Below are 21,561 nucleotides of genomic sequence, written 5' to 3' on the forward strand. Positions count from 1 at the left end.
AGTACCGCTTAATGCACTAACAATTGAAGGATAGATTAATCTCACAACTATCAGCTATGAGATACCTTGGTTAAGGAAAAAAAAGATGAGCTATAATATATTGAAAACTCATTATATTTATTTGAAATTAATCTACCATGTTTTCACACATTTGAAGCTAAACAATTTTCATAACCAAATGCAAAAACCAACTTCTAAATTTTAATTTAATTATAAAAATATGTTTCTTGTCTTAACCATGAGGCCAAGTATCTCATAGTCGGTAACGGTGAGATTAATTCTTGAAACAACCCGTTTAATGTTTATGAGCTTAATTATTATAATTGTCATTATCATATTATATTATATAAAATTGATTATGCAAGGAAGTGGGAGGAAAAAAAAAACGTGGTCTGATTGAAAAGGGGGTGGGGTCACGTAACCCACCTTTTGGCTATGTTTGGCATGCCATTTCAGCTAGCTTATAGCTTATTTGACTAGCTTAAAGCTTATTTGACTAGCTTAAAAGCTCTTCAAAAGTGTTTGGTGAAGGAGCTTATTTTAGTAGCTTAAAGCTTTAAGCTATAAGCTATCTCAGGTAGCTTATAGCTTAAAGCTTATAGCTTATTAAATTTATTCTCATTTTTATCCTTATTATTTTATTAAAATTCTACCATTACCCTTATATATTTATAAAAACACTAAACTTATTTTTCCCTCACACTTACGTATGCGGTTTCTGCCACCATTCCCGCCACACCGCTGCGCACCACAAGTATTATAAATATTATATTAATAAAAATAAATAAAAATAAATATTATATTTCTAAGATGATATATAACTGTAGCTAATAAAAATATTTAAAGTGATAATAATTTTAATATTAATATCATATTGGTATTAATGTGAAAATAAAGTAATGTTAAATATAAAAATAAGTATACAAGTATGTCCTTTTATGTCATTTTACAATTTCAGCTTGTTTAACAGCTAGTTCTACCAAACACTTTTGTTTCAATCACGTAGCTTTTCAGCTTTCAGCTATCAGCTTTCAGCTATCAGCTAGCTTATAAGCTTTCAGCTAGCTTTTCAGCTTTCAGCTAGCTTATCAGCTAAACATGCCAAACATAGCCTTTGTTTCTTGAAAATAAGATACCATAATTGTTTAAAGAAAAACCATTGAACCCACTCCCAATATTTCTTTCCCAGTCGTAACCTCCCTTTCTTCTTTCTCGACATATTCTCCTCCTTACATCTCCCACAGAACTTCTTCAATTTCTTCTTTTACTCTTGTTCCAAAGGAAAACAGCCCCAATTCCCCTTTAATATATATCCATTCACGAACAAGGTTGACAGGGTTTCAAATGGAACAAACCTGGTTTAACTGTTTGGAGTAGGAGTGGTGCTTTTAAGAAGTAAATTTAGCCCTTCAGCATTGTCCAATTCAATTTATTTAAGGTATATTCTCAACCCATGAATTTGGAGAACAGCATTGTATCGTATCTGTATGTTAGATTAAGGTAAAATTATTTAGGGCTCTGAGTATACAATTGGGATTTCGTAGTTGCTCACGGGTAGTACGACATAAGATTATAGTTGCTGAAGGTTGAAATTTAATTTTGGTGATTCAGATTTGACGGGTGAAGGTTCGTTGGGTTGTCGCGAAATTGCTAAGGACGGTCTAGTTGGCTCGTTATAGCAGTGAGTGATTTTCCAATCACTGTGGCTTATTTTTAATAATTATATAACTGATGAGTTGATTATTTTAGCACATTGCCTATTTATTTAAATTGGGGAAACATGCTTTACAGTTCGTGAATTATCTGAAAGCTGGTTTTATGAAGTTTATTTGATTTTGATTATGAACTGACATGAGAAAGTAATTTAAATTGCTTTGATTTTGGAAATTATGTGAAACTGAGATTGTGAACTTGGAAAGTTGATTATGAGACTTTTGACGAGACTTGAACTGGTTTGAGAAAACAGTTTTGGGGATCCTTGATAGAACCCCGTAGCCGTTAACGGAGGTAACGGCCTAGGTGCACCTAGTTAGCTTGATTTCGGGAGGAGAGGACTATCCGTTAGATGGAGCCGCCAGTGCACGGAAAGGGCTATCAACGAGATGTAGCTTCCTCCGATGATATGATACGATGCGACATGTGATATGAGAGAAGAAAGGGCTATCCGTTAGATGGAGCCGCCCCTATCGGAGAGGTCATCCCTTAGGAGGAGAGGGCTATCAACGAGATGGAGCCGCCTCACGGTTCTACATGTGTGACCCTATCAAATTATATTTCTGATTTTGAAATGCTTTCATATTATCGACATGATTTTTATTCAGTTTCATTGAAATGGTTATTTATAAACTTGACAGTTTGATCATCTTTTATTTGAAATGATTCTTATTAATATTATATATATTATACACTCTGATCTGATAGTGAAAAACTCGTGCTTTATATGTTTCCCCTTTCCTGTTCATGGTGGTTGTTAAATCCTCACTAAGTCTTTGTGACTTACCCCTTTATTATTTTGTCCACAGATTCTTCAGCAGCTGAGTAACAAGCTGTTCCTGGATTCAGATTGTCAGTTGTCTTGCTTGTAGGCCTCCATCGGCTGGTGGCCTCATTGCTATTTTATTTCTCTTGATTATAGTTATCTGCATCTATAGGGAGTCATAGGTGAATTTAGTTTGGGGTTGACGGTATCTTTTAATTTTAAAGGTTGACATTGAACGTCGAATTTTGGTTTTGTACCTTTTCTTGAAATTTTGGATTTTGGAGAATATTATTTAGCAGGTTATGTTATTTTGAGATTACTGAAATACAGAGGAGACTTTGTCGTTTTTTTTATAAATTTATGCGGACGTATTTATCATGGCGAATTGGTTATAAATGGGTTATGTGTAAAAGGCTTGCCGGACTTGGGGTGATAGTCCGTGCGCCGGTCACGGCTTGGGATTTTTGGGTCGTGACAATTCTACATCACAGTTAATAGAGAAGATTAATATACTTTGAATAATTCATTTCTAAATTATCAAAATAATTTAACTAATGAATATATATTCTAATATTAGTCTTTGTCATGTTTTGTTTTAATATTTATTTTGGGCTTAATCCTCTAATTAGTCATTGTCTTTGTCTCGCCATCTGATCTAAGTCTCTCACCGAAAAAATTTGTGGAATATGTCCCCATTTTTGCAAAACGTCTGGAGCCGGTCCTCGCCGGAGCTTCGAGCTCCAACGAGTAATAATTTGACTTGCTGACCGGACTAATAACACTTACATGGATTTAAAAAAAATAAAAAATAATTTACACATCATATAATTAAAGTTTAATTAACATAAATAAACTTATTTCTTAATCTAACCCAAACTTAATTAACCAAACTTAATTCTCCCACAAACTTATCCTAATTCCCCCCCAAATTACCCTAATTCCCAATTTGCATCAACTCAGATACAACAACAAAAATTAACGTTGCTGCTTCTCCCTTTCCTTCCTTCCTCCGCACACATCATCCATCACCAACCTCTGAGTCTTCATGGGTTTTCGATTTGTTCCTTTGATGGAGGGGGGAGTGGGAGATGAATGGGTTGATGATGATTCCGATCTGGATCTCGGTCATATGGGTCAAAGATTCAATGGATCCGGACCTAGGTTCAATGATTCAGATTTGGATTTTTTCCCTTTCTCTTTTGCTTCTAGGTTTTTTGAATCTCAAACCCTTTCTTCCTCCCCTCTTTTCTCTTCTCCACCTGTTTCTTTCACAAGTTCTTGCTTTCTGATGTCAGGCGTGTGTTGAATTTCAGTGTTTGCTTTCACAAATTGGATCTGATGGTTTAGGACTTTCTATGAACTCATGTTATGGATTAAAAGGCTGAGTTTTTAATTTTCCTGGGACGGTGGTAATTGGCCCATATGGATTAAAAGGTTGGATTTCTAATGCATATATGGGTTTTTAATTTTCCTGGGTTGATGATAAAAGAGGGGAAGAAGAAAGGATTTGAGTGGACGGTTCTGGACTTGATTTTCCTGGGTTAGAATGATGAAGATAGACCAGTGGATGATGAAGGATTATGGGTTTGTTAAAAAAGAAATTGAAAGGGGGTTTGTTAATTAGATTAGGGTTAATTTTGTTAATTTGTTTTATTTTTATTAATTTACTTTAATTTTCTGATGTGTTAATTTTTTATTTTTTTAAATCCACGTAAGTGTTATTAATTCAGTCAGCAGGTCAAATCATCATTCGCCGGAGCTCCGGGCTCCAGCGAGGACCTGCTCCATACGTTTTGCAAAAATAGGGATTTATCCCACAAATTTTTCCGGTGACAGACTTAGATCAGACGGCGAGACAAAGACATAGACTAATTTGAGGATTAAGCCTTTATTTTGTTTCTCGGGAAAATTCAACAGCACACCAGAGAGAGCATAAACATGGGGTCTTTCAAGGGTCATGCTTTGCCAGGGACATTGTATTTTGTAGTTGGTGTGTGGCATATATGGTGCTTTGTGGTGAGATACTGGCGCAATCCTAAGACATTTTGAGTCCGGGTTTGGAATCCTATACCGGGGTTTAATGCACCTGGAGCTCTATGTTATTGCAATTGGTGCTTTTATTGACATGTGCATCGAGCTCTTCTATTCAACTCACCTCAAGATATTTGTTGGTGGAGTTCTTAACCCCTCTCACATGAATGACTTTGAGCACTCTGGAATGCTTTTTATGTTTTTCATCTTGGGTGTTGTTATCATACCTACCGAAAAGTCGAAAAGACCAGGTTAGTTCCTCATTTTCTTAATTTTTTTCCTTGTTTAAAGCCATTCAGTCATTCACCAATCTCCCGTACCTACTTAGATAGGATTAGTTATGCTGATATGAATTAAATGTATTTATCGTTAAAGGATTACGACTGTTTATCTCTGAATTGCCCTCAAATCTCCTATTGCTGTGAAAAAGGTTGAATGTGAGAGGTGAGAGGATACAGTACCTACAAAAGACATTATGATATTGAAACTATGTGCTCTAGATAGGGTTTTAGAGGACAAAAGTGATACATTATATGCTTGTTTGCATCCAAATTAGCATCCACCACTAGCGCGTCAGTCGTCACTTAAGTTCACCTGAGTAGCTTCTAGTTCGAATGTGCTTTGGGTCCTCAGTCTATTGGAAATCCAAACACATTATTATGAAGATTTTTAGTTGCCGTTATTTAATGTCTTTCCTTTCTTAACACATAATGTCGATACCCGAGGTCCATTCAAACCAACCAAAGGTCCCACCTCAATGATTGATAAACCCATATTCTTGGTGGAAATCATGAAACCCGAACGATCCAAACCAACCGGCCTTATCACCTCAAGGTCACGTCAGCCACATGATGTCAAGATTCACATAAATCATTGTCAAGACCCCCATTCTGAGTTTCTGACATAACTTTGAGGTGGATCTCTGTTGGTTTAGGTAGATCTTTGGGTCTCAACACGCGTTCTAGGTCCAGTATATTATACACTAATTGTCCAAAATATTTCCCCCTCCTTTCGATAGTGTTTAAACAAAGGATAATGTCCAATTCTATAACTTGTTTTCCTTGTTAGGAGTTAAGTAACTTAACTTTCATTTTAATGAATTTTTTCATCCGATTTAATTTGGAATTTAAACAAAAGGTAGAGTAGTGTAATGAAGCTCTAGCAGTTTACTGACAATGTTGTAATGTCACAATGTACCAAGTTATTCAAATGAAATTGGTCTCTAAGGGTATTGTTTAAAACAAATGAAAAAAGTTAGATTCTAATTGAAACAGTTTCTAAGTTAGTAAGATAGATATGCCATGCTATTGATAAAAATGGAAACCCACAAGTTATCCAGTAAAGCTCCAATAAGTCCATTCTCTCATAGCTGAACAAAGAAGCTACTTCTCTTTCCTTATTGTTATTTAAATTGGTATTCTCACATATTGATTATGCTTCCTTCTGTGTGTCCACTAATTACATTAGTTTTTTAAGCAGCCTAGTGTCCCCTGCTGTGTTGTAAAAGTTAGTGATGCTGTGTAAATTATGCATCCTTTGCTTGTGGTACAATGTTCTGCACATTCAGTTTTCATAGAAAGCAAGATGAGGAAAAAAATAGTTGTGTTTGGTTTGCTCTGGGCTAACTGCTGATTTCAGTGAAGCGTAAAGCTAGATGCTATTAAATTTATAAAGATATGTTTGCATTGTGAGGGGGCTAATAATTATGCTGTTTGCCTGAATCTATCTTATTTAGTGTACTGAAGGAATATACAGATAAGATGTGAAAAATATCCATGAGAAATTAGCTGAATAAGAAGGCAAAGGTTCTCTCACAAATCATGAGGATGTGACACATCCTTCATGCACACTCTGTAATTAGGTTCTCAAATGTTCAACACTGCTTGCTTTTGTTCAATTGCCTCAAAACTTTCCTCTTCAATCTATTAGGTTCTCAATATATCTATGCATATTTGACATCACGACCCGTAGTCTATTAGGGTTGAACGTGAAACCTCATCTGAATGTGATTACCAATTCTCTTTTTAGCATCTTAACATGTCTTGTTCTTTACACAGATTTGTTCCTTTGCCAGAAGGTGCTCTTTGTTTGATTGCTGCCGCAGCATTCTGCGCAGAATATCTTCTATTCTACTTCCATTCAACGACACATAAGGGCCTTGAAGGCTGTTACCACACCCTCCTTGTCTACCTGATAGGGCTGTGCATTTTATCCTCAGTTGCTGGAGCCCTTTTGCCAACCAGTTTTCCAGTGGATTTATGTAAAGGCATTGCTATAACACTGCAAGGCATCTGGTTCTATCAGACTGCCTTTGTTCTTTATGGCCCCATGCTACCAGATGGTTGTAAGATCAGGGATAATAGTATCACATGTCATTCAGATGACAGTGAGGTTCGGGGCGAATTGCTTGCTAGCTTTCAGCTCTTTGTTGCTGTTCTTGTGGTCCTTGTGGGAACTTTAGCATCCTATGCTTATGCAGCTTCAAAATATGGGAACTCTCAAGTTAATAACTTGCACATAATTCAGGAAGGATTAGATCAAGACTGAAGTAGAGTAGGTTATGCTTTTTTGGTTTCTCTTTATGGAACTTGTTGGCAGCCTTGTTTCTTATAGAACATGTCCGTACATTGAAGTGAAAAGGTAGAAAAGAAACCAATTTTGTTGTGGAATGAGCTAATGACTTGGGAATCGGTTGTGAAAGGAGCAAGGAAATTCTAATTCTTTTTTCTGTGGCATATACATATGATTACAAAGTGAATTTGGTTTTTGGCCCTTGTTACAAAAATTGGAATGGGATGTTAGAAAACTGGGTGTGATAATGCTGGATAAAGTCAAGAATCGTGAGCGTCCACTTTCCGAACAAATTATTTCGACCCTGTAATTGCCTGGGTTCACGAAATCTTTGTTGGGATAATGCTTAACCATCAATTTGTTTCTTGGCACAAGAGAACAGATAAAGAAAGTAGAGAGATGTTGTGTTGTTCGAATATCTGTTTCAGAATACTGTTTCTGGTTTTCTGTCTTTTTTCCTTAGGCTGCAAGCAACCTTATATAGAAGGTTGTGTTTGCACGAATGGTCACAATTGTTCCGAAAAGTCATAATTCTTCAAACAATTTCAAACTAGGCTCCGCCCCTTGGACCCCGGTTCGTATTCGCGGTCAATTATGCGTTGGCTCACCGAGCGTGCACTCCGCACTAACCTGACTCGATTCCGAGCCTAACGCGTAATTGCATCATCCTATAGTAGATCACATTACTACTAAAATACATTGATGATTCTAAAATGCACAAATCACCAACATGGGAGGCTGTTGGATCATTTTCTTATCCGTCATCACCCTCCCGGTAAACTGATTGAAAATTAATAGGATCAGTATTCAGACTGAATAATAAGAAGAAAAATGGCATATTCCATTGTGCTTTGATCGGAAACTTGATGTGCTGCTGGTTACTTCTGCAGCAGAAAATCATGATCAGTTCATTTATTCATTTTTGGATGAAAAAGAAAATGTTAGGAAGGAGGGGCACTCCAGGCCTAGCCTAGTTGACATAGCGCTATTTGACCGCTACTACTGCGAGCTGGTTTGCTAAGCCTAGATACTCAACTAGCCATGGAGTGCCCTGGGGAGGAAGGTTGTAGATCAACTTAAAATTCTAAAGGCCGCGGGGGAAATAAAACCCGCAGTTTTGGTAAGGTGACCTATGTTTATTAGTTCATTTGACTAATATCATAAGTACCTCTCACCGAAACAACACTCATAAACTCATTATATCATAAGTACCTCCACTAAAAACCAAAGCACCTTTGTTACTGTTGGCTAAGAAATCTTCTTATTTTCTTAATATATTTTCTCTATTATTTTTCAATTGCTGCATACAAATATTTCTATTTATCTCTTATATATAAAAAAATTAAGGTTTATTTATGTTGTTAGTTATATATGTATCCCTATTTAATTAATTATTAAGAGAAATTACTAAAAGAGGTAGCAAGTTAAAGAGATGAATGAGTAACCAAATGAGCTCATGTAGTGGTTCAACACTTCATTCCTCAAGCATGTGATTGTAAGTTTAGATTTAAACTCTTATTAATAACCAAAGCTTATTGGTCAGTCCCCTACCACTTAATGCACTAACAATTGAATGATAGATTAATCTCACAACTATCAGCTATGAGATACCTTGGTTAATGGAAAAAAAGATGAAGGAGCTATAATATTTTGAAAACTCATTATATTTATTTGAAATTAATCTACCATGTTTTCACACATTTGAAGCTAAACAATTTTCATAACCAAATCCAAAAACTAACAACAAATATTAATTTAATTGTAAAAATATGTTTCTTGTCTTAACCATGAGGCCAAGTATCTCATAGCCGGTAAAGGTGAGATTAATTCTACCCACAGTTAATAGAGAAGATTAAGAATAAGATACTTTGAATAATTCATTTGTTAATTATCAAAATAATTTAATTAATGGATCAGATATATATGAATTCCATCATACTCTCATTGTATGGTATATGACTGACGCGATTTGATGTGTACTAATAGGAAACCGACATCTAATAGTGTATTTAAATTTTTTATTCATTTTAAAACATGTATGGTAAAAAGAAGAAACACACACTTAAATGTTATTGGTCCACGTCACGTCTTGTATCATACCTTAGCTAAGTGTTGATGTATCCTAGCAAGCACCTTTTAATATATATATTATTTTTTTGAAACTAAGCACCTTTTAATATTAGTATGTGCCATGTTTTATTTTAACTTTTAATATTTATTTTGTGATTTCTTATACCACTTTAATTTTAAAACTATAATTAGTAAAGATATTCAAATTGGCTTTCCGGTTCTTATTAGATGGAAGCGGTTGCATGCCGCCATCATCTTCTGCTCAAGATGAGTGCCTTCTTTGGATGGAACTGTCTCACCATCGGCGGCGGAGGGAGCCACACTTGTACAGGTTACCGAACTTTAACCTCCACTGTTCATTTCCTAATTGTGATATCATACCGTGATAAATTAATGAGAGCTGGGAATTGATTGATTTGTCTCGTTATAGTAGTATGACTAGGATCCTCCTCAGCTAACAAAGTTTGAAGAACGCGTTGTTACAAATCTGTCCTTTTCATGGTTTGCTTCTTAGAACTTTCCAGCCAAAAGTCAAACAAATTTAAAACTGCAACTTTTTTTTTTCTATTCTTTAATTTATGCATCAGTTACAGAATATGCTTTTTATCTCTAACTTACGTACGAACTATTTCTTCATTTCTAAACACACTACTGCTTCTGCTTGACAGTAAAAAACTCATACAGGGTTCACGTATGGTACACAAAAGCAGCAAACATGAAGTTGTTTTTTTTGGGTCGAGAAGTTGTTTTTGTTGTTGTTAATAGAGAAGATTAACATGCTTGAATATGTCGTTTTTAAAATATAAAAATGATTTAATTAATGAATATATGTTCTAATATTAGTCTGTGCCATGTTTTGTTTTAATATTTATTTTGTGATTTCTTATACCACTTTGAATTTAAAAATATATTTAAAAAAGATATTTGAAGTGGCTTTCCCGTTCTCAAATTGAAGCGGTTGAAGTTCAGAACACATCATTCATCGGCGACAAGAGCCGCCGCAACCATCATTCATCGGGAGGAGTTGTCTCTCCACCGTTCATTTCCTAATTGTTTCTACTTTCTCCCTTTTACCCATTCAACCAACCTGACTGAAGAATTTTGACAATTGAACACTCAAAATCAAAGACTGGCATCATTTGCGTAATATATACAAAGTCTGAGGAACGCGTTGTTACAAATCTGTCCTTTTCATGGTTGGCTTCTTAGAACTTTCCTGCTAATTATTTTATATTAGTGACCAATTTGTTTTCATCACTAAATTTTGCCTTTATAAAAGAATGGGGTGGGGTGTCATTCTTACAAATCTTGAGGGAAGTGAGTGTATTTTACTCTAAAACAAATTTAAAACGGCAACTTTCTTTTTTCTATTCTTTAATTTATGTATCTCTAACTTACCCACGATTTCTTCATTTATAAACACACTGTCCTTGCAAAGTAACTCATCTTCACTGATTATTAGGGGTTGGCTCAGTTTAATATAAATAAATTATTATAACTTAATTTTAGTTCTAATATAAATTATATATTATGAATATAATTCGAAAGACAAATATACATTTTCAAATGGAACGTGAATTATTTGTAATGATGATTACAAATAATATTTTACAGTCAAACAGAGCATGTGTGAAAAGTAATATTTTCCAAGAAAAATAGAAGTATCCTCACCTAACAATATTAGAGTAGAAGACGATAGAATATGTGTGGATGTAAGGCGTAGTAGGAGACCAATGATCGAGTGTAACAGTAAGTCGTTGCTCACAAGTCCTTTTCATGGTTTCCTTCTTACAACTTTCCTGAGAAAATTCTTGTCACTTTCCTAAGAAAAGTAAACAAAAAAAGATTAAAACTTGGGTTTCTCATAAGGTGCTTCACTTATCCACTATTTCTCCATTTCTAAACAGACTGTGTTTGCATAGTAATCAATCTTCAACAACTTAGTTTGCACTTTTGCAATGGAAATCCAAAGCAGCTCTTCAACTCCGATGATATGGAAATATGATGTGTTTGTGAGCTTTAGAGGTGAAGACACAAGAAACAACTTCACTGATCATCTGTTTGGTGCTCTCTATGACAAAGGCTTTGTTCCTTTCAAAGATGACACCATGCTAAGAAAAGGTAAAAATATATCCACTGAGCTTAAACAAGCCATTGAAGGATCACAAATTCTGATTGTGGTCTTCTCAAAAAACTATGCTTCTTCCACATGGTGCTTACAAGAACTGGTAAAAATTGCTGATTGCATTGAAGGAAAGAGGCAGATTGTTCTGCCTGTTTTCTGTGATGTGACTCCATCTGAAGTGCGGAAACAAAGCGGAAATTATGGAAAAGCTTTTCTGAAGCATGAAAAAAGATTCAAAGAAGATTTACAAATTGTTCAAAGATGGAGGGAAGCTCTAGCACAAGTGGCCGATCTCTCTGGATGGGATGTAACAAATAAGTAAGTTTCAATCAAATTTCAATGGTTTCATTGAATATTTTTTAATTAATTACAGAAGCATTTGCCATAGTTTATGCCTTTTTAAATGCCAATTTTGTGCTGTTGAAAGTGAGTTCTAATAATTTCATTAAAATAAAATATTATGTCTTTTCATATTTATATATACATATATTATGTTTAGGGATGTCAAGCAAATATTCAGTGTTTTTGTCTTTTGATCTTTTAGGCCACAAGATGCACAGATTGGAGAAGTAATTAAACAAGTAACATGCACATTGAGTTACAAGTTTTCAACTATACCGGATGATGTAGTTGGGATACAGTCACCGTTGAAAGAATTAGAAAAACTTCTAGTTTTGGACTCGAATGGTGATGTTCGAGTGCTAGGGATTTGTGGAATGGGTGGACTAGGAAAGTCGACTCTTGCTACTTTTTTGTATCAGAGAATCTCTAACCAATTTGATGCAACCTGTTTTATTGATGATATAAGTAAACTTCTTAGGGAGCAGAGTGCAATGGAGGCTCAAAAACAAATTCTTAGTCAAACTCTAAATGAGGAAAATCTTCAGTTGTCAAATCTTCCCACGACAACTAATTGGATACAAACTAGACTACGCCACAAAAAGGCCCTCATAGTTCTTGATAATGTCGATGAAGTGAAACAGCTGTACAAATTGGCTTTGAAACATGGATCTCTAGGTGCTGGAAGTAGAATCATCATAATTTCTAGGGATGAACATATCTTGAGAGAGTATCCAGTGGATGAAGTTTACAAAGTTCAACTCTTGAAAAGTCAAGATGCTCTTCAATTGTTTTGCATAAAAGCTTTCAAATGTGATGATGTAATGAGTGATGAATACATTGACTTGACGAATGAAGTCTTGGAATATGCTGGCCGCTTGCCATTAGCAATAAACGTATTGGGTTCATTTTTGTTTGGTCGAGATGTTTCTGAATGGAGAAGTGCATTGGCTAGACTGAGAGAATATCCAGAAAAGGATATTTTGGATGTGCTTCGAGTAAGTTTTAATGCATTGAATGATGCAGAGAAGGAAATATTTTTAGATATTTCTTGTTTATTTGATGGATATGTATCAAATAATGACAAGAAGATTCTGGATATTCGTGGATTTCATCCAGATATTGGTATACCCGTTCTCATTGATAAATCACTACTCGAAGTTACTAAATTTGGGGATTTTAAAATGCATGACTTGTTGAAAGAGCTGGGCAAGAAAATTGTTCGAGAAAAATCACCAAAAGAGCCAAGAAAGTGGAGCAGGTTATGGGACTACAAGGATTTCCACAATGTTATGTTAGAAAATCAGGTAAAGTATTTTTTAAACAAAATTGTATATCAACATTTTTCTATAATTTATAATTATAAAAGTCTAAAATTTTATCTCTTGTTTGCGATGTTATAGGCAACAGACACTCTTCAAGCAGTAGCTATTAAACGACGGGGTCACAAGTTTCTAGAAACAACCATGAGGGTTGATGCTTTATCGAAAATGAGCCAACTTAAGCTGCTGCTAATTCTTGAGGATGTGAACTTTTTAGGAAGTCTCAATCATCTTTCAAATGAATTAGGATACCTTCATTGGGAAAATTATCCTTTCAAGTGTTTGCCACCAAGTTTTCAACCATATAAACTTGTTGAATTGATCATGCCTCATAGTAGCATCAAACAATTGTGGGAAGGCACAAAGGTATTGCAAATTACTATTTTTTAATTTTGTATTTTCTTTAAGTGTATGAATAAAAAGACAAATTATCTTATTTACTTTCCTCTTTCTGAGTTACTTAAAGAAACAAAAAGAAAGGATTATTAATTTTGTTTCCTACTATTGTCATTCACCGCAGCCTCTACACAGTTTAAAACGTATGAATCTCTCTGACTCCAGAAGTCTTATTAAGCTACCGGATTTTACGGAGGCCCCAAATCTTGAGTCCCTGAATCTTGAAGGATGCATAAAACTTGTGCGGATCAATGAGTCCATTGGCACCCTAAGAAAGCTTGTCGGTTTGAACTTGAAGGATTGTATAAATCTAGTCAGCATTCCCAGTAGCATTTTTCATCTCAGTTCTCTTGAAGGTCTATATCTTTCTGGCTGCTCAAAATTACTTAGGAATAATCTGTTAGAGAAACAGAGGGATGCAGAACACTTGGAGAAGCTTGAAACAAGTGAAAGTAGTATCCAACGACAGTCATCTTCATCCTTCTACAGATTTCTAAAGTTCCCCATCCATTCTCGGAGACATGAAGATTCAGTTCGTTCATTGCTGCCTTATTTGCCTCGTTTACCATGTTTGAAATGGCTTGACCTAAGCTTCTGCAATCTTGTTCAGATCCCTGATGCTATTGGGTTGTTACACTCTTTAGAATACCTAGATTTGGAGGGAAACCATTTTGTTACACTACCTTGTAGCATTAAACAACTTTCAAAACTTAGATGTTTGAACTTGGAGCATTGTAAGGAGTTGAGATATTTGCCTGAGCTCCCATCAAGAAGTCAGAGCGAGAGACAGGTCGGTTGGGCAATATTGTGTATTTTCAACTGCCCCAAATTATGTCTGACAAAGAGCTTTTATAGAATCGTTTTTTCTTGGATGATCCAATCTGCTAAGGTGCATACTCGATCCCTATCTCTGTTTTGCTCTCTTTTGGCTGCAAGTAAACTAACACTTAACTTATTTTTCTTGGTACCAGCTGCTCATGCAATCCTCTTTCTCCTCCTGGGTTCCATTGGATGCAATTCAAATTGTTATTCCTGGAGGTGAAATTCCAAGGTGGTTCAGCGAGCAAAATGTGGGTAATTCAATACGGGTGGATTCATCTCCCGTTATGCGGAACCAAAATTGGATAGGTCTTGCTTGCTGTTTTACATTTGTCACGCATAAAGATCCAACTAATTTGAACGATCCAATTTATTCTCTGTTTTACTGTTTGAAACATGAGCGGGACAGTTATGAAATTCCGATACATTTCAGGAAAGATCTGATCACAGTTGAATTTGATCACATGGTGCTACTCTATTTTCCTCGGGAACGATTAATCAATTCGAATCAATTAGTCGAATTTGTATCTATTGACACGCATCCCCAAGAATTGCATGTCGAGGTGAAAAAGTGTGGGTATAAGTGGGTATATGAGGAAGATTTGGATCAATTAATCCACAGTATGGAGCACAATGGGAATTCGTCTGTTCTAGAGGGCAATCTCTTAACAAACGAGTCACCAGATGAGCTAAATCATGGAAAAGCAGCTTAGCAATTTCATTTCAGATACATACATTTCTGTCAAACAAATTCTTATCCATTTCAGGTAAGACTTAATCCAGCAAGGTTCTGTTATTTTAATATTTTTAAGCATTTACAAATACTCTGTTTTATGCATGATGATACTGTAATTTGTTTCCCATTTTCATGGATTGTCATGAATCAAATGTAGCAAGTTGTCAAGATCTCAGGGAGAAAAGGTACAGACTCGACTCTGGCATAGAAAAGGTAGATATTTCTAACAAGAATCCATTGTTTGTATGGAAGCTATTAGGAGTTCTATTTTTTCTTATCAGTTTATGAGATTAAATTATTTTACAACTTATAAACACAATTCTGGAAAGGAGAAAAAAGACTACAGCACTTTACTAGTTTAGTAAGAAAGTGCTAATAATATTCCCATAATCACGTGAGATATCCTGATAATTCATGTGAATTTCTTATTCACTGATTCAGGTATATTAATGTGAAACGCACCGTTTCAATAAAATAGGATTAAAAAAAAAATAGCAATCAGATTATATAAAAAATTGGAACCGACCTACCCCACCCTACTTTCCCTTTCTCCTTTCCTTTTTTCCATTTTCTTTCTCCTTCGACAGCACCACTTCTTCCCCTTTCTCTCCATCATTTTTATTTCCCAATCTTTACTCAAATCAACATCAAAACTATTTACTCAAAAAGCTCCAAAATTCCAACCGTATAATACTCCAATTGAAGAATAAAAGAAGCTGAATCTTTCAAGTGGGTGTGTGCTCTTGATTAGTGTTTTGGGTGCTAGGGATTTTGCTCTAAGAGAGGAGAAGATTACCCACCCCATAAAGAGTATTCACTTGAGCTCAATGAGGTATATTCACAACCCAAAAATTATAAAGAATGGTATTCTAGTCTATGTTAATTTTGGGTAAATTAATTTTAGGGATTTGAGCTCACAATTAGGGATTTCATGGTTGCTTTTGGATAATAGGTAGCTAAATTAAGTTCCTAAAGAGTTGAGATTTGTTGTTGATGTTCAGACTTGCCGATCACGGACTCATCCGGGCATCTTGAAGTTGTTGGGAGCACTCCTCTTGATCCTCCATAGTTGTGAGTGGTTTATGACCATTGTGGCATATTTTTAATTACTCTATGTTTATGGTTTTGACTATTTTATTATAATTAGAAGTGTCTATTTATTTAAAATTGGGGGAACGTCCTTTCATTCACATGACTATCTTTTATTGAGTTATTTAAGGTTATGTAATCATATAAATGAATTTGAGAATGATTGTAGTTTGTTTTAAGTTATGAAGTTACAAACTCTATGTATTGAATCATGTTGGGTTGAGAATGACATCTTGATGAGCTTTGATAATTATTGAGAACGTTCATATTTGAAACTTTGATATGAGATTGCTTATGATTTTGAAAAGATGATTGTGGGAATACATGTTAGAACCCCGTAGCCGTTAACGGAGGTAACGGCCTAGGTGCACCTAGTTATTTGATTCCGGGTGGAGAGGGCTATCCGTTAGATGGAGCTGCCAGTGCACGGAAAGGGCTATCAACGAGATGTAGCTTCCCCCGATGAGATTGATGAGATTTGACATGATTCCGGGTGGAGAGGGCTATCCGTTAGATGGAGCCGCCTCTTGGATACGATAATCCTTAAGAGGAAAGGGCTATCAACGAGATGTAGCTTCCCCCGATGACACGATGTGACTTGAGAAAGGAAAGGGCTATCCGTTAGATGGAGCCGCCCCTAGGGGAAAGGCCACCCCGTAGGAGGAAAGGGCTATCAACGAGATGGAGCCGCCTTATGACTATGGTTCTCTCATGTGTATTCCCTATTGTATTTGGATTATCGGATTTTGAGTGATTTCATAAATTGAAAATGCTTTAACCGCATTATGATTCTTTAAGTTTTCTCTATGTCAAAGTGACAGTGATTTGATTTAGTAAAGCATGAAGCTTTTACCATGCCATATATGTTTTATGAAAGTGATTTGAGTTACTTGACTTGATCAAATGTCATATTTATCCTGAGTTTTAAAGAGAAAATCGTGCCTATGGTGTTCCCCTTCTAGTTCATGGCGGTTTATAGGCCCTCACTAAGTCTTTGTGACTTACCCCCTCCTTATTTCCATTTCAGATTCACAGGTAGCTGAGTAGGAGGTTGCTTCAGTTGCAGCTTGTACAGTTACTTCTTTTTGGTAGGCCTCCTACGGTTGGTGGCCATGTTGATGTCTTTTGTTGATCTTTTTGGTATTCTGCAGCTATAGGGAATATGTAATAGTCATATTTTGTAAAGTGTAAAAGCTCTATGATGTATTTGATGATGTTGCTTCTTGGATGTTGGATATGTATATATTTGGATTCTTGGCTGGATTTTAAACCTCATTGGCAGGTCTTGTTATTTTGGGAAATAAAGATATACAAAGGAAACTCTGTCGAAATGTCGTTTAAACTTGTTTATTTTTATAAGTGATTTTTGCGGAGATAAGTCATGTGAAAGCAGGCTTGCTAGGCTATGATAATAGCTTATGCGCCGGTCACGACTTAGGTTTTGGGTCGTGACAAAGTTGGTATCAGAGCGGGGTTGTAGGTCCTAATAGCTGCAGACATGAGGTAGTAATAGAATCTTGCTAGTAAATTGTGAACCGCGGCACAACTTACTTCCAAGATGCTATTAACATCTCATGGTAGTCCTAGAGTCTTTTTCAATGTTGTGATTGAGTCTATTCTTAATTCCTTCAAGATGGAGTCTTGTTTTGTATTTGATCAATGTTTTGTTATTAGGTGAGGATGCCACCCAGGATGAGGATTCCTGCTAGAAGGGGAAATTCTGATGAGTCCGCTACCCAACCCCAAGACCCTCCTCCAAGGGGTCGTGGTCGGCGTCGTGGTCGAGTTAGAGGGAGAGTTGGAGGGAGAGATGCACCGACTGGGCGTGGATTGGCTGATGAGGTAGCCAATGATCAGGTTCCTAGGGCAAGGAGAAGCAATCCAGGGGTTGCAGAGCTTGCAGCTACTATGGAAGTGTTTCAGCAATCTGTGCAACAACTTGTAGGAGTTTTGGGTGGGCAGCAACAATAGGGGAACCCAACTCCTATAGCTAATGATCCGCAACAAGGAGTAAGACAAGGACAACAACAACCAGCAGCTACCCTTGGTGAGATTATTGTCTCATTGGCAGACTTCATGAAGCTCAAACCGCCTACTTTTTCTGGGTTACCGAGTGAGGACCCACAGAGGTTCATTGATGCTTTGGAGAGACTATGGAGAGCCTTGGGATGCTCATCTGTTAGGGCTGTAGACTTGGCGTCATTCCAGTTGGAGGGTATAGCACATGATTGGTATGATACCTTGATTCATTCGAGACCAGCGGGATCGCCTCCATTAGACTGGGGTTCTTTTTCTCAGCACTTTATGAGTCGTTTCCTTCCAGAGAGTGTCAGAGATGGTTTAGTCCATGAGTTTGAGAGACTGGAGGGCATGACTGTATCAGAGTATAGTGCTCGTTTTACTCAGCTCTCTAGACATGTTCCTTATCCTCTCTTAGAGGATATGCGTGTCAAGAGGTTCATCAGAGGCTTGAGGGAGTATTTGTATAGATCTGTGGTTGGGTCTAATTGTTCCACTTTTACAGAGGCTTTGAGTTTAGCACTTCAGATTGAGCAGCGACAGAAGGAGAAAAACAGTGGTACTCGAGATTCTCGCAAAAAGCAACGACTAGAGGCGTCACAGAGTAGCCAGCCGAGTCGTGGCAGTGGATATGGTGGACAACCGAGGTCAGTGGTTCCAGGGAGTGTATCTAGTGGTCGGTCTTCAGGCTCTGTACAGAGTCATAGATCACGTTCTGGAGGGCCTTCCCGACCTAGTTTTTCTCAGAGGCATGGTGATGTGAGATCTATTCCTTGTCCTAAATGCGGGAGGTTTCATTCTGGAGCTTGCTTGGGAGATAGTAGAGCGTGCTATCAGTGTGGCCAAACTGGTCATATTAGGAGGGATTGTCCTTTGACTATGGCACATCCTTCCTCTAGTCATGCATCAGCACCAGGTGGAGCGGCTTTAGCATCTTCTCATACTCCTGCAGCATCTATGAGACCGTCTGGGAGTGCTTCAGGTCGAGGTTCTGGAGTATCTCAGCAGGGTGGCAGAGGTACTAGTGGCAGAGGTCAGGGACAGGCTGGGAGAGGTCAGGCACGAGTATTTGCTTTGACTCGTCAGGATGCTCAGGCATCCAATGCAGTGGTTACAAGTACACTTTCTGTATGTTCTCAGAATGCTCGTGTTTTATTTGATCCTGGAGCTACACACTCTTTTGTATCAGTGTGGTTTGCTTCTCAAATTGGTAAATGTTCTTGTCCCTTGAAGGATACATTGGTTGTGGCTACCCCTCTTGGGGAGAATCTTTTAGCTGATTCTGTTTATCCTTCTTGTGAGGTATTCGTTGGGGATAGAAAATTGTTAGCAGACCTAATCACTCTAGACATGGTTGACTTTGATGTAATCTTTGGTATGGATTGGTTAGCCTCTCATTATGCTACTGTGGATTGTCGTAACAAAGTAGTGAGGTTTGATATGCCTGGAGAGCCTTCTTTTTCATTCCAGGGTGAACGGTGTTTGACACCGTATAATCTAATTTCAGCATTAGGAGCCTTTCGGTTGCTAAGGAAGGGTTGTCAGGGATACTTAGCTTTGGTAAAAGATACTCAAGCAGTTGAAAGGAAACTTGAAGAAGTCCCGATAGTGTGTGAATTTCCAGATGTATTTCCTGAAGAACTTCCTGGTTTACCACCTGATCGGGAGATATAATTTTCTATAGATTTGGTTCCTGGCACCCAACCAATATCTATACCTCCTTATCGGATGTCACCGGCAGAGCTTAAGGAATTAAGGGAGCAGTTGCAGGATCTTCTTGATAAGGGCTTTATTCGCCCTAGTTCTTCTCCTTGGGGAGCACCTGTCTTGTTTGTGAAGAAGAAGGACGGGACCATGCGGTTATGTATTGATTACAGACAATTGAATAAGGTGACTATAAAGAATAAGTACCCTTTACCTCGCATAGATGATTTGTTTGATCAGTTGCAGGGAGCTCAATGTTTCTCAAAGATTGACTTGCGATCAGGGTATCACCAGTTGAAGATTAAGAAGGAAGATGTTCCTAAGACGGCATTTCGGACACGCTATGGCCATTATGAGTTCTTGGTCATGTCCTTTGGACTCACTAATGCCCCTGCTGCTTTTATGGACTTGATGAACCGAGTCTTTAAACCCTTCTTGGATCACTTTGTGATTGTGTTTATTGATGATATTCTTGTGTATTCTAAGGGTAAAGAAGAGCATGAAGAACATCTAAGGTTGGTTTTGCAGACTTTGAGGGAGAAGCAGTTGTTTGCCAAATTCTCTAAATGTGAATTTTGGCTAGATACTGTTGCCTTTTTGGGGCATGTTGTATCCAAGGATGGTATAAGTGTTGATCCTAGCAAAGTGGAAGCAGTGCAGAATTGGCCTAGACCCACGACAGTGAAGGAGATTCGGAGTTTTCTTGGTTTGGCAGGATACTATCGTCGCTTTGTAAAGGACTTCTCAAAGCTTGCCTCCCCTTTGACCAGACTAACTCAAAAGAAAGTTGAATTTCAATGGTCTGACGCTTGTGAGGAAAGCTTTCAGAAATTGAAAGAATGTCTGACTTCAGCACCCGTCTTGGCTTTACCCTCAGGTGGTGGAGGCTATGCAGTTTATTGTGATGCTTCTAGAGTGGGCCTTGGTTGTGTGCTTATGCAGCATGGCAAAGTCATTGCTTATGCTTCTAGGCAACTCAAAAGGCATGAGCAGAATTATCCCACACATGATTTAGAGATGGCTGCAGTAGTTTTTGCTCTTAAAATCTGGAGGCATTATCTTTATGGTGAGACTTGTGAAATTTTTACTGATCATAAGAGCCTTAAATATATTTTTCAGCAGCGAGACTTGAATTTGAGGCAAAGAAGGTGGATGGAACTTCTAAAAGATTATGACTGCACCATCTTGTATCATCCTGGCAAGGCGAATGTGGTTGCCGATGCTCTAAGTAGAAAATCTATGGGTAGTCTTGCTCACTTAGCGGAGGTTAAGAGACCCATTGTTAAAGAATTCCAAGAACTTGTTGACAGTGGAGTTCAATTTGAACTTGCACATTCTAACTCATTGTTGGCTAATGTGCAAATTCGTTCTACCTTTGTTGATGATGTTAAACAGTCTCAATGTCAAGACCCATATATGGTGAAGATGGTGGAAGATGTTCAAAATGGCAAAGTTTCACAGTTTTCAGTAGATTCTGATGGTGTCTTGCGCCTTGGATGCCGGTTGTGTGTGCCTAATGTAGAAGGCCTAAGGAGGAAAATTTTAGAAGAAGCTCATCATTCTTCTTACACTATCCATCCTGGTTCTACTAAAATGTATCAAGATCTAAAGGAGTTTTATTGGTGGGAAGGGATGAAGAAAGATGTAGCAGATTTTGTTTCTAAGTGTTTAGTGTGTCAGCAGATGAAAGCTGAGCACCAAAAGCCAGCAAGATTGCTTCAGTCTATTGAGATTCCAGTGTGGAAATGGGAAGGCATTGCTATGGATTTTGTGACCGGTTTGCCTCGAACTTTGAAAGGTTATGACTGTGTGGGTGATCATTGATCGATTGACTAAGTCTGCACACTTCTTGCCGGTGAAG

General features: G+C 37.2%; 1 protein-coding gene, 1 long non-coding RNA gene and 1 pseudogene across 3 annotated transcripts; all 3 read left to right on the forward strand.

Annotated features, from left to right (window-relative positions):
* Positions 1-1,182: 1,182 nt before the first annotated feature.
* On the forward strand, positions 1,183-2,954 carry LOC130740229 (uncharacterized). Its single transcript, XR_009020087.1, has 3 exons — positions 1,183-1,438; positions 1,612-1,681; positions 2,523-2,954. It is a non-coding gene; the product is annotated as an uncharacterized LOC130740229 (long non-coding RNA).
* Positions 2,955-4,417: 1,463 nt separating this feature from the next.
* LOC130740227 (uncharacterized) lies at positions 4,418-7,205 on the forward strand (annotated as a pseudogene).
* Positions 7,206-10,802: 3,597 nt separating this feature from the next.
* On the forward strand, positions 10,803-17,308 carry LOC130740221 (disease resistance protein Roq1-like). 2 transcript variants are annotated; one of them, XR_009020084.1, is made up of 8 exons: positions 10,810-11,594; positions 11,821-12,922; positions 13,019-13,303; positions 13,458-14,222; positions 14,305-14,919; positions 15,046-15,101; positions 15,890-15,959; positions 17,005-17,308. XR_009020084.1 is itself a non-coding variant. In XM_057592751.1 (6 exons), the coding sequence occupies exons 1-6, from the start codon at positions 11,110-11,112 to the stop codon at positions 14,604-14,606; spliced, it is 2,757 nt and encodes a 918-aa protein (XP_057448734.1). In that variant the 5' UTR covers positions 10,803-11,109; the 3' UTR covers positions 14,607-14,753. The 2 variants fall into 2 exon arrangements, 1 of the variants encoding a protein (XP_057448734.1); XM_057592751.1 differs by lacking the exons at positions 15,046-15,101; positions 15,890-15,959; positions 17,005-17,308 and having other exon boundaries at positions 10,803-11,594; positions 14,305-14,403; positions 14,586-14,753.
* The last annotated feature ends 4,253 nt before the right edge of the window (positions 17,309-21,561 follow it).

Source organism: Lotus japonicus, chromosome 2 (genome assembly GCF_012489685.1).
Source record: "Lotus japonicus ecotype B-129 chromosome 2, LjGifu_v1.2".
Lineage (NCBI taxonomy): Eukaryota > Viridiplantae > Streptophyta > Magnoliopsida > Fabales > Fabaceae > Lotus > Lotus japonicus.

Bases quoted from the DNA above. Each gene is read 5' to 3' on its own strand.
- LOC130740221 (XM_057592751.1), top strand. From the start codon at position 11,110: ATGGAAATCCAAAGCAGCTCTTCAACTCCGATGATATGGAAATATGAT. The intron at 11,595-11,820 runs GTAAGTTTCAAT...TTGATCTTTTAG, and splicing joins GGATGGGATGTAACAAATAA to GCCACAAGATGCACAGATTG. The intron at 12,923-13,018 runs GTAAAGTATTTT...GCGATGTTATAG, and splicing joins ATGTTATGTTAGAAAATCAG to GCAACAGACACTCTTCAAGC.